General features: G+C 35.0%; 1 protein-coding gene across 1 annotated transcript; it reads left to right on the top strand.

Moving 5' to 3' along the window:
- Positions 1-708: 708 nt before the first annotated feature.
- Positions 709-15339, top strand: LOC105763569 (phosphatidylinositol 4-kinase beta 1). Its single transcript, XM_012581810.2, has 16 exons — positions 709-2668; positions 4696-4887; positions 4996-5044; positions 6822-6954; positions 7084-7585; positions 7773-7853; positions 7924-8043; positions 10460-10529; positions 10912-11009; positions 11103-11207; positions 12317-12370; positions 13244-13387; positions 13498-13551; positions 13888-13962; positions 14333-14416; positions 14507-15339. The coding sequence occupies exons 1-16, from the start codon at positions 1295-1297 to the stop codon at positions 14606-14608; spliced, it is 3237 nt and encodes a 1078-aa protein (XP_012437264.1). The 5' UTR covers positions 709-1294; the 3' UTR covers positions 14609-15339.
- The last annotated feature ends 1382 nt before the right edge of the window (positions 15340-16721 follow it).

Genomic DNA, 16721 nt, shown 5'->3' with positions numbered 1-16721 from the left:
AAGATGAGAAGAGAGGGAAAAAAAAGAATGAGGGGTTTTATAATTGAATTTAAAAATTGATTTTTAAAACTTGGGGAAATTGCTTTTGGGTAACTTTCAAGTTTGACCATTAATCAAATCAATCCCTTTTTCAATTAAAACACATTTTCTTAATTATTTTCAAATCAGATATCATTTCTAAAATTTATTTTAAGATAATTAATATCCAGGCACTTAATCTTAATTTTCGAACCTAATTAATTTTTTAAGCCACTCATGTTATTATATTATTTTATTACTACGAACCTAATATCGAAATCCGGTTTAGATTCTCAGTTCACTAACCCAAGCCTACTAGACCAAAATTTGAAATGTGACAGAAATCTCTTTTGTGTTATGTTGTGTACATGTAACCCTATTATCTTCTCAACTTATCACATTTTGTTTACCTTTTTATATAATTCCTATTACTACTGACGAGAGGATAAGTGTTTAAGAATATTGAGACCTAATCTTTGGTTATGTTACAATACCAATAATGTCAAATGAGGTATATTTTAAAAATTTTTTAATATGTTATTTTACATCTTTGGAGGGAAAATGAAATGAAATTTCATAAAATACGCCGCTATTCTTTCCGTTTAAGTTAGCAAAACCCTTGTCTCAAAAAATTTTAATACTAATAAGTCTTAATATTCAATGTTTTCTTTTGTTGTTATTTGAATTTTAAAAAGTAAACAAGAAAAATAAAATACTAAAAATAAACGTAATTGCCTCGTCTTGCCATTGTCCAACACCAACAGCAAAGCAAAGAAGGCCACCACCGCCAGCATCGCCACCACGTCCGCCATTGTCACGACTTCGGTGGGGGAAAAACGATTCACCCTCACCTTTTTTCTTCCCCTACACAGAATTTCAGATTTTGTATTTTAAATTCTCAACGAAGAAAATTCTCTGAAAGATCAGCCTTCTCCCCTTTTCCCCGATCATTTGACCCCTTTTCCCGACAGCCAAACAGCTGAGGAAAAACCACTATCAATTTTACTCTTGTCTTTTTCACCTCTGAATCAGGGTTTCTGCTTTTTCTTCCACTGTGATTCCCAAAGAGGGTTTCAACAGTGAGAGTACTACCGGTAAGGGATTGGTGAAGGGCTTCGGAATTCGCTCAGGTGAGAGGGAATCAAGATTCTCAATGGAAGATTTTAGAAGATTCTAGGGTTTTGTATTAGATTTCAAGACTTTCTACTTTGTAATTTCGTTTCGATTTCCCAAACTAGAGAGCGAAATTAGGTTTTAGGATGGTATATTGGTAACGATGGTGAGACTTCTAGGACTAAGTCGAGGAGAATCGGATGAGTCACCTCGTGAAATCACCACCTCCAGGACTCCTTTAACAAGCGAGTCAGGTGAAAACGGGTGGCTCATCAGATTCTTTGACTCGGCGTTTTTCTGTGAGTGGATCGCCGTCAGCTATCTTTACAAGCATGATCATGCCGGGGTACGAGATTATCTGTGTAACAGGATGTACACGCTACCATTATCTGGAATCGAAAGCTATCTGTTCCAGATTTGTTACATGATGGTGCATAAGCCAAGCCCTTCATTGGATAAGTTCGTTATTGATATGTGCTCAAAATCACTAAAAATGGCAATGAAGGTGCATTGGTTTTTGTTGGCTGAGTTAGAGGATTCAGATGATAATGAAGGGCTTAGTAGGATTCAAGAGAAGTGTCAAATTGCTGCTACTTTGATGGGTGAGTGGCCTCCCCTTGTGCGGCCACCCAATGCAGGGTCAAGTCCGGGGAGTAAAAATCAAGTATTGAATCGGTTCCTATCCTCAAAACAGCTGTTTTTGTCATTGACTTCTTCACCTTCTACACAAAGATCATTGTCCTCCCCATCTTCAGGGAACCATTTGCAGGAAGATGGTGGCAGTCAGTTGTCTCCAGAGGAGAATAAGATTTTTAAAAAGTTTATTCCAGGTCCTAAAGTCAGAGATGCCTTGTTGTTTAGGAAGTCAGCTGAGAAAGATGAAGAGGAGAACGAAAAGGATGGGTTTTTCAAGAGGATTTTGAGGGACAGCAGAGGGGGAGAGGATGAGGATTTGACATCAAGCTCAGATGGGTTCTTTAAGAGGCTTTTAAAGGATAGTAAAGGAGAGGAGGAAGAAATGACTTCTAGTTCGGAAGGATTTTTTAAGAAATTGTTTCGAGACAGTAAGAGTGATTCTGATGATAAAATGGTTTCTAAGCCTGCAGAAGATGATGAGAAAGAGGGGTTCTTTAAGAAGTTATTTAGAGATAAATTTGAGGATAAGAAAGATGTTAATGATAGAATTGATGATGTACATATGGTGAACTCTGCAGAAAAAGCTTCAAAATCAGGTGAAGATGATGAAAAAGAGGGTTTTTTCCGGAAACTTTTTAAGGATAAATCTGAGGACAAGAAAGACGGGAATGATAAGAATGATGATGGTGAGGAAGAAGATTCTTCAGATTTCTCACTGTTCCGAAGACTGTTCCGAGTGCATCCTGAAGAGAATAAAACTAGTACAGCCAATGAAGGCAGCAACAGTGACAGTTTGTTTGAGAGCAGTCCAGGGACTGAGAACTTCTTCCGCAAGCTTTTTAGGGATCGGGATCGTTCAATTGAAGATTCAGAGCTGTTCAATGCAAAGAAGCACAAAGAGGTTTGTTCGCTTCTATATTTGTTGGCATGTTTTCATGCTTTGAGGTCTGTTCAATTTTAATCTTTTGCTTCCTTTTCCAACTTATGCACCCGTGATATATTGAAAGTGTTTGAAGTGAAATACGATAACTTTCACTCTTGCATTCTTACCATTTTTATAAATTTACTGAGTTAGACATTGTAAAAGATAAATATCAGATTATTTGTTTCATTATTGTGGCCACAATTGGAAAAATAGAGCTTTGTAATTCGCACTCTAGTTGCCAATCTCTGCTCTAAATTGTAAAGGAATTAGTTCTCATAATCATTATGAATCTTACCATAGTCTTCTTAGCTTTTCAGAAAACTTTTCACTTATAATTCCTACTATTACAAGTCTGCATTCAACCTATCTAATGTTTTTAGGGGCCTTTAGATCTTTCAAGTGGATGAATTTGGAGGTTTTTTAGGCTAATAATCACTTCAGAGCATGCATACTTCAGAAACCCCTTTATTGCATTTAGATATTTATCTGTAAATGGCATGATCTTTTCTTGCTTTGTTGTTTGATATGACACCAAGAGTTGGAATTATCCGAAATTAGGTTTTTCACGGAGCTCTTTAAATGGTTCTTCCTTGTTGTTTAACTTACATGCCGTTCCAATGGTATGGAATCTACTAATGTCTTCCAATAAGTTATAAAACCTTATCTGAGGGAATAATGGTTGAACAGCATTGTCTTTGAGATTGGGATCTGAGTTCACATATGTTAACTACTGCTGTGTGTGTAACTTTTCTCCATAATTTTACAATAATGTTTGTTAAATCTGTTCTTGCACTGAAGTACTCCTCTTAGTATTGATACTTTAGAAATGTTCTCCATTTGAAGCTATTTTTGTCATCTTTAAAACTAGTACGTCCTTTTCTTGGTGTGTGATGAATGGAAGGATAACCTTTTTGACATCATTATTTTGACATAAAAAGACATTTAAATGAATAAAAGCTTCCACTACAACAGTACTAGACTACTTGATTGATCCAGGGAGCAATCTTATTCTGCCTTCCTTTCATTCTATCTAATTTTGGCTTTTGCCATTTGCCTGTCGTCCGATGCCAATCACCTGGAGTGAGAAGCTTTATTGACCATAGGGGTGTGGTTCATAAATAACTACCTTGCTTTCTTTAATTAAGATTTAGGCATTTGGCTTATTGAATGCAGTTCTGAATATATTCTGTAATAACCGTGGAGATTGTATGTGAATTTGTGAACATACTCCTCTCTCATTAGATTGATTTTGATATTAAGGATTTTGATTCTTCTTCGTTTTCTTTTGTTTCCTATCATGTGTCTCCATATGCTCTAGTTGCTTTTTAGAATCTGTGGTTTTAAAATCTGGATGTTCTTTTCGTTGATCAACACCTTGTAGTATGTAATGGTTAGAAAAACTCACCTAAACCTCTTAGGAACACAAGGGAACTTCAGATGGATCAGTTTGTTTTGCTTCTTGTCTTTTAAATAGTTGAACCCTTGAAACTGTGGGGTTTGACTTCTGATTACTTTGGCTTGGCTGCACCAACTCATAGCGCTACTTGGAACTTGGAGGTAGATTATGCTCTAATTAGAGATTTAGAGTACAGTAATTGATAAGCTGGATAACATTGAAGAAGAGCATAATAGCTAAAGAATAATCCTAACATGTCGGGAAAGAGAATAAATTAAGCTTTTCTATGTATTTGGAGGGTCATACCCTCCTACCCACACCGAAATGTGCATTGGACTCAGGTGTCGGAGGTACTTCTATGAAATGGAGAGTTGGAGTAACATATGATGGAGAAGTATAATTAAATTATGGAAAATAGCATAAAGGATAAAGAAAAATTTTCTTGATATTGAGGAAGTTTCCTTCATTTATTTTTGGAAAAGGATTTGAAGCAAGGGTATTAGTGGTTTCCTGTGATTTTACTGCTCTTTATTTTTCATCACTAGTGTTGTTTACTGGTTTTGCTCCTATAAATCTATGTTAATTTTCTGTGCCCTCTAATTTGCAGAAGCATCCTGGTTCACCTAAGCAACAGAATGATAGATCGAATTCCAAACCCCCACTTCCAAATAGTTCTGTATCTCAATTCCGAAAAGGGGCTTATCATGATTCATTGTATTTTGTACAGTCATTATGTGACACATCATATGGCTTGGTGGATGTTTTTCCAATTGAAGATCGTAAAACTGCTCTTTGTGAGGTGGTTTGCTCATTTCAAAGTTTAATCAATGCTTCAATTAACTTTTATGGAATATTTGATTGGATTTTATCTAACATGTTAATTGTTCTTGTCATTTTTGTCTCTCAGTCACTTGCAGAGATTAATTTACATCTAGCTGAGGCCCAAAACAATGGAGGTACTTATTTATTTATGATGAATTTGATCAAAGCAATGGCATTGAGAGCCATCATTTATTATATTTAATAAGTTTACCTATGATTTCTAATGTGGTCTGAACTGTGAATTGGTTACTAGGATTTACCACTATATTTTTACTAGTGTCAATTGGATTATGACTTCGTAAAACCTTCTGCGGTGTACTCTTTTTTTATATATTTTAGAGAAAATATTTGGTACACTGCCAGTGGAGTTTTTAAACTCCACAAGCAGGGTTAGGGGGTTGATAAGTGTCCTATAAGGGTGTAGTAAAATATTAAAAAAATAAATATTTAAATAAAAGACACATGGCAATTTTTTAAAACTGCTTGTGGAATAAAAAAAAGTACAGTGCCAGTGTACCAAATACTAACCCATTTTTTTTATAGTTATATTCGTCTGTGGATGAACTTTTATTGGCTTCTGTTGACAATGCTTCTGCTGCATAGTCTTGTATGTTAAATAGGTAATCTATGTAACAATTTTGAGATGTTAGAATCTTCTTTTAGTTGGAGTGCTAGACATTTTTGCTTAGGTTGAAATTTAGTTCAGGTTCTTGCCTTCACATTTTTTTAACTGTTTGTTTACAATCTGCTGTCAAGTGAATGCATCGATTAATTGATGTGTGAAGTATTTCATTCAGATAGAAGCAATTTAATTTAGTGTTCTGAAATATAGTCTCAAGTCTCTTTTACTCCCTTGCACCGTTCTTTCTTTTGAGTTAAAATGAGAAAAAAGGGTAAATGACTGCAAAAATCTGCATTCTGCTGATATTGGCTGTGAACATGTAAAATCCAAAATTAGGGGTGCAACTTGTGTCAGTACCTGATGTTGGTTGGGTTGGGTTGTCCCTTTTATACTTCGGTCTATCTTGGTTCCTAGGCTTTGTGGGTTGAATTTCAGTTCAACCTGCAGGTGACACAATCTGATCGTGCTTATGTTTTCTGCTTATGTCAATTAAGAAATAATGTTAAATGTACTTTACTAGCATTTTAAATTTTTTTATTTCATTTTTGTCCTCTTATAGTTATAACTCAACTTTATGGCGGAAAATAACTATGACCAATCTTGTGATGATAATTTTGTAGACAAGTTTCTTAGAAGAAATTTTTGTTATAATTTTGCAATATTTTAATACAGTGAAAAGTGTTTCAATACTTGGATTCAATCAAATGCACAATGTATAAGTAGCTAATATAAATTTGGAAATAGAAATAGAAGACTTTATTTGGTTTTTTTGGTTAGTTTAAGGAAAAAATAAAGCAAAACAAAAAAAAAAAAAAAAAGAAAGAAAGAAAGAAAGAAAGAAAAGAAAAGAAAAAGGACACCAAAAATGTACCCAGCCAAGTCATGTTAACTTGGGTTGGGTCCTGAGGAAGGCTGGTACACTAATCAATCCTGTGTCTGAACTAGGTGTTTGGATCCTCAACCTACCAGCGCCCAATTTGCACCCCTATTTAAATAGCAAGGTCAAGTGAATTATGTGATTGACTGACTGATCAGTAATTTGGTGACACAGTTGCGAAGTCTTGTTTGTTAATGAAGTTTACCATGTAATAATAATTTTTCTTTTCTGGGATAGTATGCTATTCAAACTTTTAAGGCTTTATTTATGGATATGATAATTTTTTCGCATTAGTAATTTGGCAATTAGCATGCACTTCCATTGTTACTTTTGATTTCTTGAGTGAATTTGACCGTTGCATGTAATATATTGCTCCATACCCTTATTTGAGTATCGCTGGGAATACTTTTAGGAGTTTGCTTTCCAATGGGAAAAGGGATGTATCGTGTGGTTCATATTCCTGAAGATGAAGCTGTTCTTTTGAATTCTAGGGAAAAAGCACCTTACCTGATCTGCGTTGAAGTTTTGAAATGTGAATTGCAGAGGTAAGTTTTGAGTTTGTCCATATGACCTAGATCAGTCTCAGTTTTTCAATTTATTCCAGAAACCATGTACGTATCTCAAAGGTACAAAGTGTGGTTTCTAAATCCTTTTCCTGTATCTTATCTTATCAGTACAAAGGATACATCTAATGCTCAGAAACTTTCTAGAGGAGGAATCCCTCTAGCAAATGGTGATGCGTTACTCCAAAAGCCGCCTCCATGGGCTTATCCTTTATGGACTGCTCAAGAGGCGTACCGAAATAGTAGTGATAGGATGTCAAGTTCCACTGCGCAAGCCATTGACCAAGCAATGACACATAAGTCTGATGCGAAAGTGAAATTTGTCAATGTGAGTTTCTCTGTAGAAAAGCTATCAATCAGCCAGTTGGGGAGTATTGATGCACCTGATCCACAGTGTAGCATGCATCGTTGCAATTTGAGTGCTGCTTCGGTTCAAGGTGGACAAGATTTAACTCAAAAACTAAAAGATGCGCGTGCTAGTGATATGGAGTGGGTAAGGGTGGTACTGACAGCGGATCCTCGGCTCCGAATGGAAGACATTGAGGGACAAGGACGACCCCGTCGAAAGGAGCACCGGCGTGTTCCAAGTACAGTTGCCATAGAAGAAGTAAAGGTGGGCATGTGATTGTAAACATTTGAAGTAGATGGCATCATTACTCAGAATTATAAAGTTTAATGAGGAAGAATGTTTTTTCCCCAGTGTTGGCTTCTATTAATTTGAAATGAGTTTACTTTGTAAATTTATTTAACTTGAGTCCGAGTTTTAGATGCTACTACTGAAACATAAAATTGTTCTGCAGGCAGCTGCTGCAAAGGGAGAAGCTCCTCCTGGACTCCCTTTGAAAGGGGCTGGTCAGGATTCATCAGATGCGCAACCAAGGGTAATATAAGTGAAACTGAAACTCTCTCTCTCTCTCTCTCTCTCTCTCAAACTTTGTAAATTCCTGATAGGCCAATGGGGGTGTGCCTAAAGCTGGCGATGCATTATCTGGTGAACTTTGGGAGGTGAAGAAGGAGAGAATACGGAAAGCTTCAATATATGGAAAGTTACCTGGTTGGGACCTACGTTCTGTAAGTTCTACTTGTATAGCAATTGCTCTTTCTGGTTCTTTACTTCCCTTGGCATTGTGATTGTATGCGCCTAATTTGCTGCACAATGGTTTTCTTTCTGCATAAATGCCTTTAGCAATTTTATTTGTATTATGCCCCTCCTGCAAAGCTAACCAATAATATATATACATGTAATCATGTCATCACTTATCATAATGCTAGTGTAAGGCACAGGCACACAAAAATTATGGTAAGTGATGATATGAGTACATATATATGTTAGTGGTTAGTCTTGCAAGAGGGGCTTAATGCAAATAAATTCGCTAAAAGGGTTTAACCGCAAAATGAGAACCATTTTTGGTTACTCTGATGAAATATTGGCAAGTATGCTGGTGTATCAACATGTAATCTTTCCAGTAACCTCCGTTATTAGTGTCAGCAAGTCATAGCTAACAGCTGTTTTGATGACATTTTCTTTTGACATATATATATTGCGGGTTGTTTATAGACTTTTTCTCCTTCCTAGTCCTCAGATATTCCAGATTGTGCCATTATAGGGTATAATTTCCTTCAGCATTTGTTGTTGTATATCCTGTAAAGCAATGTTGGTTCTTCAATTTACTTAATGAGTTGGGTCCCTTCTCAAGGTTAAAGATTGCTTTTGTGGAGCTCATCCTTTTTCTAAAAAAAAAATATTAAAGGATTTGCTGAAGTGATACTTCTGTAATAATGGTCTCTTTCCCAAAATAATTTCTCTTTAGATGTTTGAAAAGTTTGTTCCTGATCAGAAGCCAAAGTCCAATAATTTTCTTCCATCCAAACCCTGTACTGTAACATTCATTTATTGTTTACAAAAGGAACCAAATAAGTTACTCCAATAGTTACTATAATCATTTCAAAGAGGAAAAATTTTATAGAGACTAGGGAGTAGTTGCTGTGAAATCTTCTTGGTTCTCTTTTTCTGCATTTAGCTAATGATTTACTCCATACAGTAACAGCTTGTAGTGGTAAACTCTTTTTATCTGTTTCATCATGGAATTGATTGACTCAGTTTTGACTGATTGCAACCATAAAAGGAGAGTGTAACTGGTTTCTAGCTTGATATGTTCTAGGGCTTGTAGGTTTCAAATTTAACATAGTTGAAGGTCCTTAACTACTTGTGGATGGTTCTATATATTTCTTATCTCATGTTTTTTTTTTCAAAAAAAAAAAAAAAAAATCTGTTAGTTTTTCATGGAAACAGACTTCTGGGAAAGGAAAATATTTGTATTTTCCAGAAAAAATAGATTTCTTTTGGTTGGTAAAATCACTAACATTTTTTTTTCTATTGTTTGCCTTTAGCAGAAAATATTCAATCCACTATCTATTGTAACCATCACAAACCAAAAACATGACTAACGGTGAACCTCTAACCGGCAAAATTTCCTCTACACCTGCAAATCTTAATCAAATAACAAAAACTTTTCTTTTTTGGACAAAAAAAATTAAATAAAAGAGAACTGAAAAAAAGATTATGCCTTTGAAAATTGACATATAGTGCTTAGATGGGTCTGGATTTGTTAAGTTTGTGGAAGACAGAAAAATTTGAGGTGCTGCCTTGTAAAAGGAAATCCCAATGGGAAAGTGGAAAGAAATAGAGATTTCTGAAACGAAGAGGAGATTGAAGGAAGAGGGAGAGGTTCTTCTTGGTCCTATATTTTCTGATTGTATGGGTAATGGGTTGGCTTGAGCAGCTGTCAAAGGTAAAGAGTAAGCTGGCTTTGTTATGGGAGAAAGGTGAAATGTCTTGTGTTATTATTATATTTTTTTGTGGGGGTGGGGTGTCGAATGTGACAATTTCCAAAGGTTTGGCTCTTTTTTTGACAGGAAGCAATTTCCAGTTTGACCATGTCTCCTTGTGACAACCAAACACAACAGAATATTGAAGACAATTTCTGGAAGGCATTTTTCCTAAATGAGCAGACCTTAATCCCATTTGTCTTCATTTCATTGCTTCCTTTAAACTGCATCATGTCACCAGTATAGCCCTTGAAATGGATAATATCAACGGTTATTGCTATTCAGTTCCATTGATGCAGCTGGTAGAGATGTTTGTTCGATAGGATGAAATAGTTTATTGGTCCTACAAAAGATTCTAGACCTGAAGCTTTTAATCTGATAGAGTAGTAGTCAATGTAATATGTGGGGTGAGTCAATTTACAAGTAATTGGTGTTGGGTTAGTGGCTAAATGTTCGACTAATTCTTGCATTTATTGCTTTGAATATGGAAATTTTTGTCATTTGATTGCTTAAGGTAGTTGATATTATCATTTTGGTGTAAGGCTGAGTTTTTTGGTGAATGTTTTGAGTTCTCTACTAAACTTTTTGTTTCTTCCTATTATGTGCTATTTAGTTTGGTTGAAGTAAATATGCCCCCTTTCTTATGTTTATCATGTAGGTTATTGTAAAGAGTGGGGATGATTGTAGGCAAGAGCACCTTGCTGTGCAGCTTATCTCTCATTTTTATGGTATGTTCCTTTATTACAATATTTTGTGCGTTTCTCCCAATTTTCTTAGCTCATTAGCTTCATGTCAGTACAATCTAGTTGCTGTGTAACCTTCAATGTTGGAGTCACATTTTGTTTCTACATCATATTTTATTAGAAATGATATGTGCAAATATACAGGCAGTGAATTGCTTCCCCCTCCCCCCCTTCTAGAAAGGGAGACATAATTTTTGCTTGGACAAAGATGATTAAGAATGCATGATGTTGAATAAACTGTAAAAATTACATTCATTGGTGTGTAACATATATGTATTTCTAGCATTAGTGCTAAAGATGTCATAACTGATTTGTTTTTTGTTCCATTATCATGTTTGAATTGTGTGTTTATGGTTTTAAATGCCAGATATATTTCAAGAAGCTGGTCTTCCGCTGTGGTTGCGCCCTTATGAAGTTTTAGTTACATCTTCTTACACAGCTCTTATTGAAACAATTCCAGATACGGTAATGTGAACTATTTCTCTTCAACTGACTGGATTGCATCTATAATGGAAAATTTGGCTGTTTAAATGATAATACCTCTGCTGTTTTTTGCAGGCCTCTCTTCATTCTATCAAAAGCAGATATCCCAATTTATCTAGCTTACGCGAATTCTTTGCTGCTAAATATCAGGAAAATTCTCCAAGTTTTAAACTGGCACAGGTAATCTAGTTGCAGAGAGGCAGGTCTCTCGTGCTATTTTGTTTGTTAGGCAAGTGCATTCTTATGTCTCAAATAATTGTCACATTTTACTAAATTTTGTGGCTTTATATTTAAGTTTTTTAGATGTGTGGTTGGACCATTAAAAGGAGTCAGAATTTGCATCACTTTATCTTTTTTCCCCAGAAAAAGAGAGTTGTTTTTTTGTATAGCTGTGGATACTATGATTGTAATGCTCTACTAATTTAAAGGGATGTTGTTAAATAAGAGAAAAACAGGAAAGTTGCTTTCCTCTTCTTTTTTCATGGTTAGACAGCAATTTTAGTTTGTTAGTGTCATCATGGACAGATTTCCCACTCTTTTTTAAGCTGCAGTGTGATTTACATTTAATGCTATTTTATAGTTATTTTCTGAGTTACCTTAAGGTTACTTTCGTTTTGAACCTGTCATCCTATGGTAAGCAGTTTTCTGTAGTTACTGAGAAATCTTGCTAGACAATGGCAGTTACCTAGTAGTACATGTTTACTGCCCGATGTGTTGGGTTCAGGTTTATGGAAATTCTCTCGATATTTGCAAGTAGGTGGATGCGCTCTTGTTGGTGTCTTTTTTAGTCATAAAATTTATGATTGTGAGACACTTGGTTAACTTCGCGGCTAAAATCCAAGCATTATGTGACTACGGAATGTAGGAGCAAGATACTTTAGTTGCAGTGTTCTGTTGGATGGTAATCAATTGCTCCTCTTTAAGATGCTGTAATGTGTGTGTTTGTTTTAGGAAAGATGAACATCTTAGTGGTTTGCTGAGAGTTATATATATGAAGGGTATTCTGTTAATATGCTTTGTTATCTTGCATTCACATCTCTTTATGTTTAGCTAAATTTAATGAAATACTAGGTTTCATTCTTTTGTTTTCAGTGTTTTTTTGGATGGACTAGAACACATTTCTACTATGCTATTTTTGGTTGTGTTCTCTATCATTTCTGACGTGTTCTGCATTTGTGTTTCCTTGATGATTTAATCAGTCGAATTGTGATGTTATTTTGTCTATAGGAGATGCTTAGATTTTCATTTGTTATGTTTCTATTGCTTACTTTAAGGTTATTTTATTGCAGAGAAATTTTGTTGAAAGTATGGCTGGGTATTCCCTTGTGTGCTATCTTCTGCAGGTACGTATGGTTCTTATTCACTCTATTTTGTCACTCAAATGCACAAACAGAATTAGGATCGTGGAATAGAAAATTTTAAGAGGTTAAGCAATAACTTAGGTGGATTGTATGGAAGATGTCACTGTCTAAATGCCTTTGTATACTATTTAAAAGTCAACTGAAACATATTAGAATAGAAAGTTCATGCTGGTAGCTTTCAGCTGCTATTTCCATGTTATTCTTGCATAGTGGATTTGCTGTTTGATGTAATTTAACATTAAGCTTTTTTTTCTCATTTATCTATATGCTTTGTTTTTCTCTCATTCTGTTTCACATGATGCTGATTGACTAATGCAACCTAGAAATCATTACAGTTCCACTTTGTCAGCTCATCCACTACACTAATTACCAACATCTTAATATGCGCTCTGCGTGCATTGATCTGCCTTTCTAAAACGATTCTCAATTTGGATGCAGATGTTTAGAGATGCTCTGCATTTGTGTATAATAATTCTGTTAAATGCACTTCTTTTGCTATTTTGCTTCTTTGTTAAATGCACTTCTTAAGGTATTTCTTTGTCTCACTGTTGTTCTGTTTTGCTTAATACATTCATGGAAATGCTACCAGAAAATTATTCTACTTCTACTTTGCAAGCTAATTTGTCTATGATGATTGCTGAGATCTTGAGAGGTGCTATGCATGCATTGGTTTTGTTCTTCCTAAAACTATTGTTATTTGATGAATGCTTAATAAACTGTTTTTTTTAATTCAATAAAAGAAACTGTATTGGTTGTTTTGTATTGAAAGCTTAATAAGCATTTGGTTCTTGGTGATTGTAAATTTGATGAGCTATGTTATATATATGTGTAATTTGCTGAATTATCTAAGCGTAGGTGAAAGATAGGCATAATGGAAATCTGCTACTGGATGAAGAAGGTCACTTGATCCATATAGATTTTGGGTTCATGCTCTCCAATTCACCTGGTGGTGTAAATTTTGAGAGTGCACCATTCAAATTAACCCGTGAGCTTCTTGAGGTAAATATGCTGAACATGATATTCCACTTTATACTCAAGTTTTGTTGTTTTAACATTATTGTATCAGTTACTTCGGATTTGCTCTTAATGCATAAGTGTGGATGTGCTAGGTCATGGATTCTGATGCTGAGGGAGTGCCAAGTGAATTTTTTGACTACTTTAAGGTATTGAACCCCTTTCTTTCTCTGTTTAAGGCCTGTGTGGTTTCTTCACTCTTCTACATAGGTTTCTGACCGGCCTCATGCATTCCGACAGTTTCTATACTTGAGTATATTGCAAATTAGCAGAACTTATTGGGAGTTGCTTGCTTATTGAAGAAGATAAATATTATGAAAACTTGAAGTGAATGATAAAGACATAATTGATACATGCATAATGTTTCTTGTTTTTTTGTAAATCTGAAACCAAGTTGGCCTATACGAACTGAAACTCCATCTTGTAATTAGTAAAGATTCTTCTTGTTCTAAATCGATGCTGATATCTTTATCCCTCTAATTCAGGTATTGTGCATCCAAGGCTTCCTGACCTGCCGTAAGCATGCAGAGCGCATAATTCTTCTTGTTGAAATGTTGCAGGTAACATGCTATAGTTTATTGCTTGTCATACTAGTTCTGTACATAAATTATACACGATGAGACCTGATTCTGGTAGTTCTCATACTGCCTTTGAAAGTTCTCCAAAATGGCCCCTGGTTAATTTGCTTATTGTTACCAATGTTCGTGTAACAACTAATTAAGAATCATGATAAGTAGAGAATGGAGTTGGGACAGCCTGCATGTCTCCGAGGCTGTCTGTCACTTACCATTCACTGAACCTGGTGTATCTGTCTGACTAACAACATATATACTTAGGAAAAAAGTTAAGCTGTCTAGAATGATATATTATTAATATGCAAGGCTGGAGAAAGAACATATATGCTCAATATATTGTTATTGTTTGTGTTAGGATTCTGGTTACCCATGCTTCAAAGGCGGCCCTCGAGCAATACAAAATTTAAGAAAACGATTCCACTTAAGTTTGACAGAAGAGGTTTGTGGTCTTAAGCTTTTGATCCATTTTTAATACTGCACTGCATTTAATCTTTATGGTGGTCTGATAGTATCTGTTGGTTTCTTGCAGCAATGTGTGTCATTGGTGCTTTCCCTGATCAGCAGCAGTTTAGATGCATGGCGAACACGGCAGTATGATTATTATCAGAGGGTTTTGAATGGAATATTGTGAATTCAGATTTGATGTGTTGCCCCCATTGTCGCATGTTTGGTAAAATCAGGCTAGTGAAGATTTTCATAGGAAAAAGATACTCGTGTCTTATAGGGACGGTCGCTATGCAATGATTTCCAAGGTTTTCTACAAGATATATTTTTTTTTTTCAGAGGAGGGGAAAGGATGGTTCCTAGTTCCTACCAGTTTGTGGTCTGTCTTATATTTGTTTGAGGAATTTGTAACTGTATCGGCGTATATAAACGAAGGAGGCAAACTCTTCCTTAGCAGAGCTCTCTTCTGTTGTTCATCTCGTGTCCACCAGTCTGGCTCTTGGTGATTAAATTACTAGGAGTTCCTACTCGAATGCTGTCTGTGTACGCATCCTCAGAACATTGCATACTGTACAGAGTGATTTGAACATGGACCAAAACATCAAGGTAAGAGATAGCTCTGAAAATTAGGTCATTACAGGTCGAAACAGCAGTTTGGCAGGGATAATATGATTTTGTACATGCGACTTTACCATTTAAGGATGATATATACATTTTGAGAATAAAATGATGGATGGCAATGCATGCATGCATGGTAAGTAAAAGCTTGTGGCTTCATTAGAGTTGGATTCATGTCTTTACCGGGTGTAATTTCTCCCCTTATATAGTTTTATCAGTAAGAAAAGGATGCTTTGATTGTATCATATGATGTCATTATTATTCATCACATTTTCTTCAGTGTGAGGTTTGTTCACTGTAGCAGAGTTGTTTGCTTTGGATACATTTTATTTTTGTTCTTGTATTCTTCCATTAGATTTCTAATTTTGGATATTAAAGTTCGATATTTCTTTCAACATATAAAATATGGTAGAAATTTTACTGCTTTCCACTAATAAAACCAACATTATATATTCAGTGTTTTATTATTATTATCTTAGATATAAGTTTTTAGTTTATTTTAGATTCTTTTGATTTATCTTTTTTTTTTTTGAAATTTGATTTATCATTCAAATCATTTAGGTGTAATTTTTTAATTTAAAGATAAAATTAAATTAAGTTTTAATAAATAATAAATAAAGTATACAATAGTAAGTGGGAGTCTTGTGGTATTTAAATATAAATTACTCATATCTAAAAATATTGATACATATATTTCTATGCCGACAATAACAATTCCCAAATATTATGGGCAATCGGGTTTTGCGACATTGCACGGTTATTCGTTGATGGTGTCACAAACATGCACCACGTTGTTTTATCAAGGTGGCTTATTGTTGCATCCACCTTCTCGGAGAATGGAGGACACACGATGAGAGGTTACGATGACACCGCATTCAATCACAATAGATGGAAACGAAGACAAAGATGAGGGTGGAGATGAAGATGAAGATGAGGGTCGAGATGAAGATGAATATGGGGTCGAGGTGAAGATGAAGACGATGATCACGACCAAGAGGACAACCCAAGTTGTACGTAGAAATCTTACCCACAATCGTCAACCATCGCCTTGTGGCACACATTCAATTTGACGATTCCGACAATATATTATTCATTACTTTTTGTGATGTAAATATAATTGATAACAATAAAATAAGATCAATTTTTTTATATTTGTGTTGCAACTCATAATTATCTTTGTTAAATTCTAATCTATATTGTACGAAAATTTTCATATATAATATTTGATATGAAACATTTAATGATAAATTTATAAATACTGAGGGGTAAGTTATCACATCTGGTTTAGCCTTATTCACCATTTCACATTGACAAACAAAATAGTGAATGGGGTAATTTTATTATCCATCACAAAATTTATATGAAAAGTTCGAAAGTAAAAAAGTGTAATGTGACAAAACAATGTTTAGGTATAGAAAAGAATGAACATATTTTATACAAAAAAAAAAAAACATTGTAATCAATTTTTGTACAAGAAAAATATGTTAGCGACGTGTTTTCCTCAATGCATCCATCAAATATTGACATGTTGCCTTCGTATTCCCTAGGTTCCTACAATAGCCGCATAACCTCTGTTGATTGTAGGGGTGAGCAAAACTCGATTCGACTCGAAAAATCGAAAAAATTTGAATTTCGAGTTATTCGAGTTAATCGAGTTATTCGAATCAACTCGAACTTTTTTT

Source organism: Gossypium raimondii, chromosome 12, assembly GCF_025698545.1.
Source record: "Gossypium raimondii isolate GPD5lz chromosome 12, ASM2569854v1, whole genome shotgun sequence".
Taxonomy (NCBI): domain Eukaryota; kingdom Viridiplantae; phylum Streptophyta; class Magnoliopsida; order Malvales; family Malvaceae; genus Gossypium; species Gossypium raimondii.
Note: the sequence above shows the minus strand (reverse complement) of the source record. Positions and strands in the feature narration are given on the sequence as shown.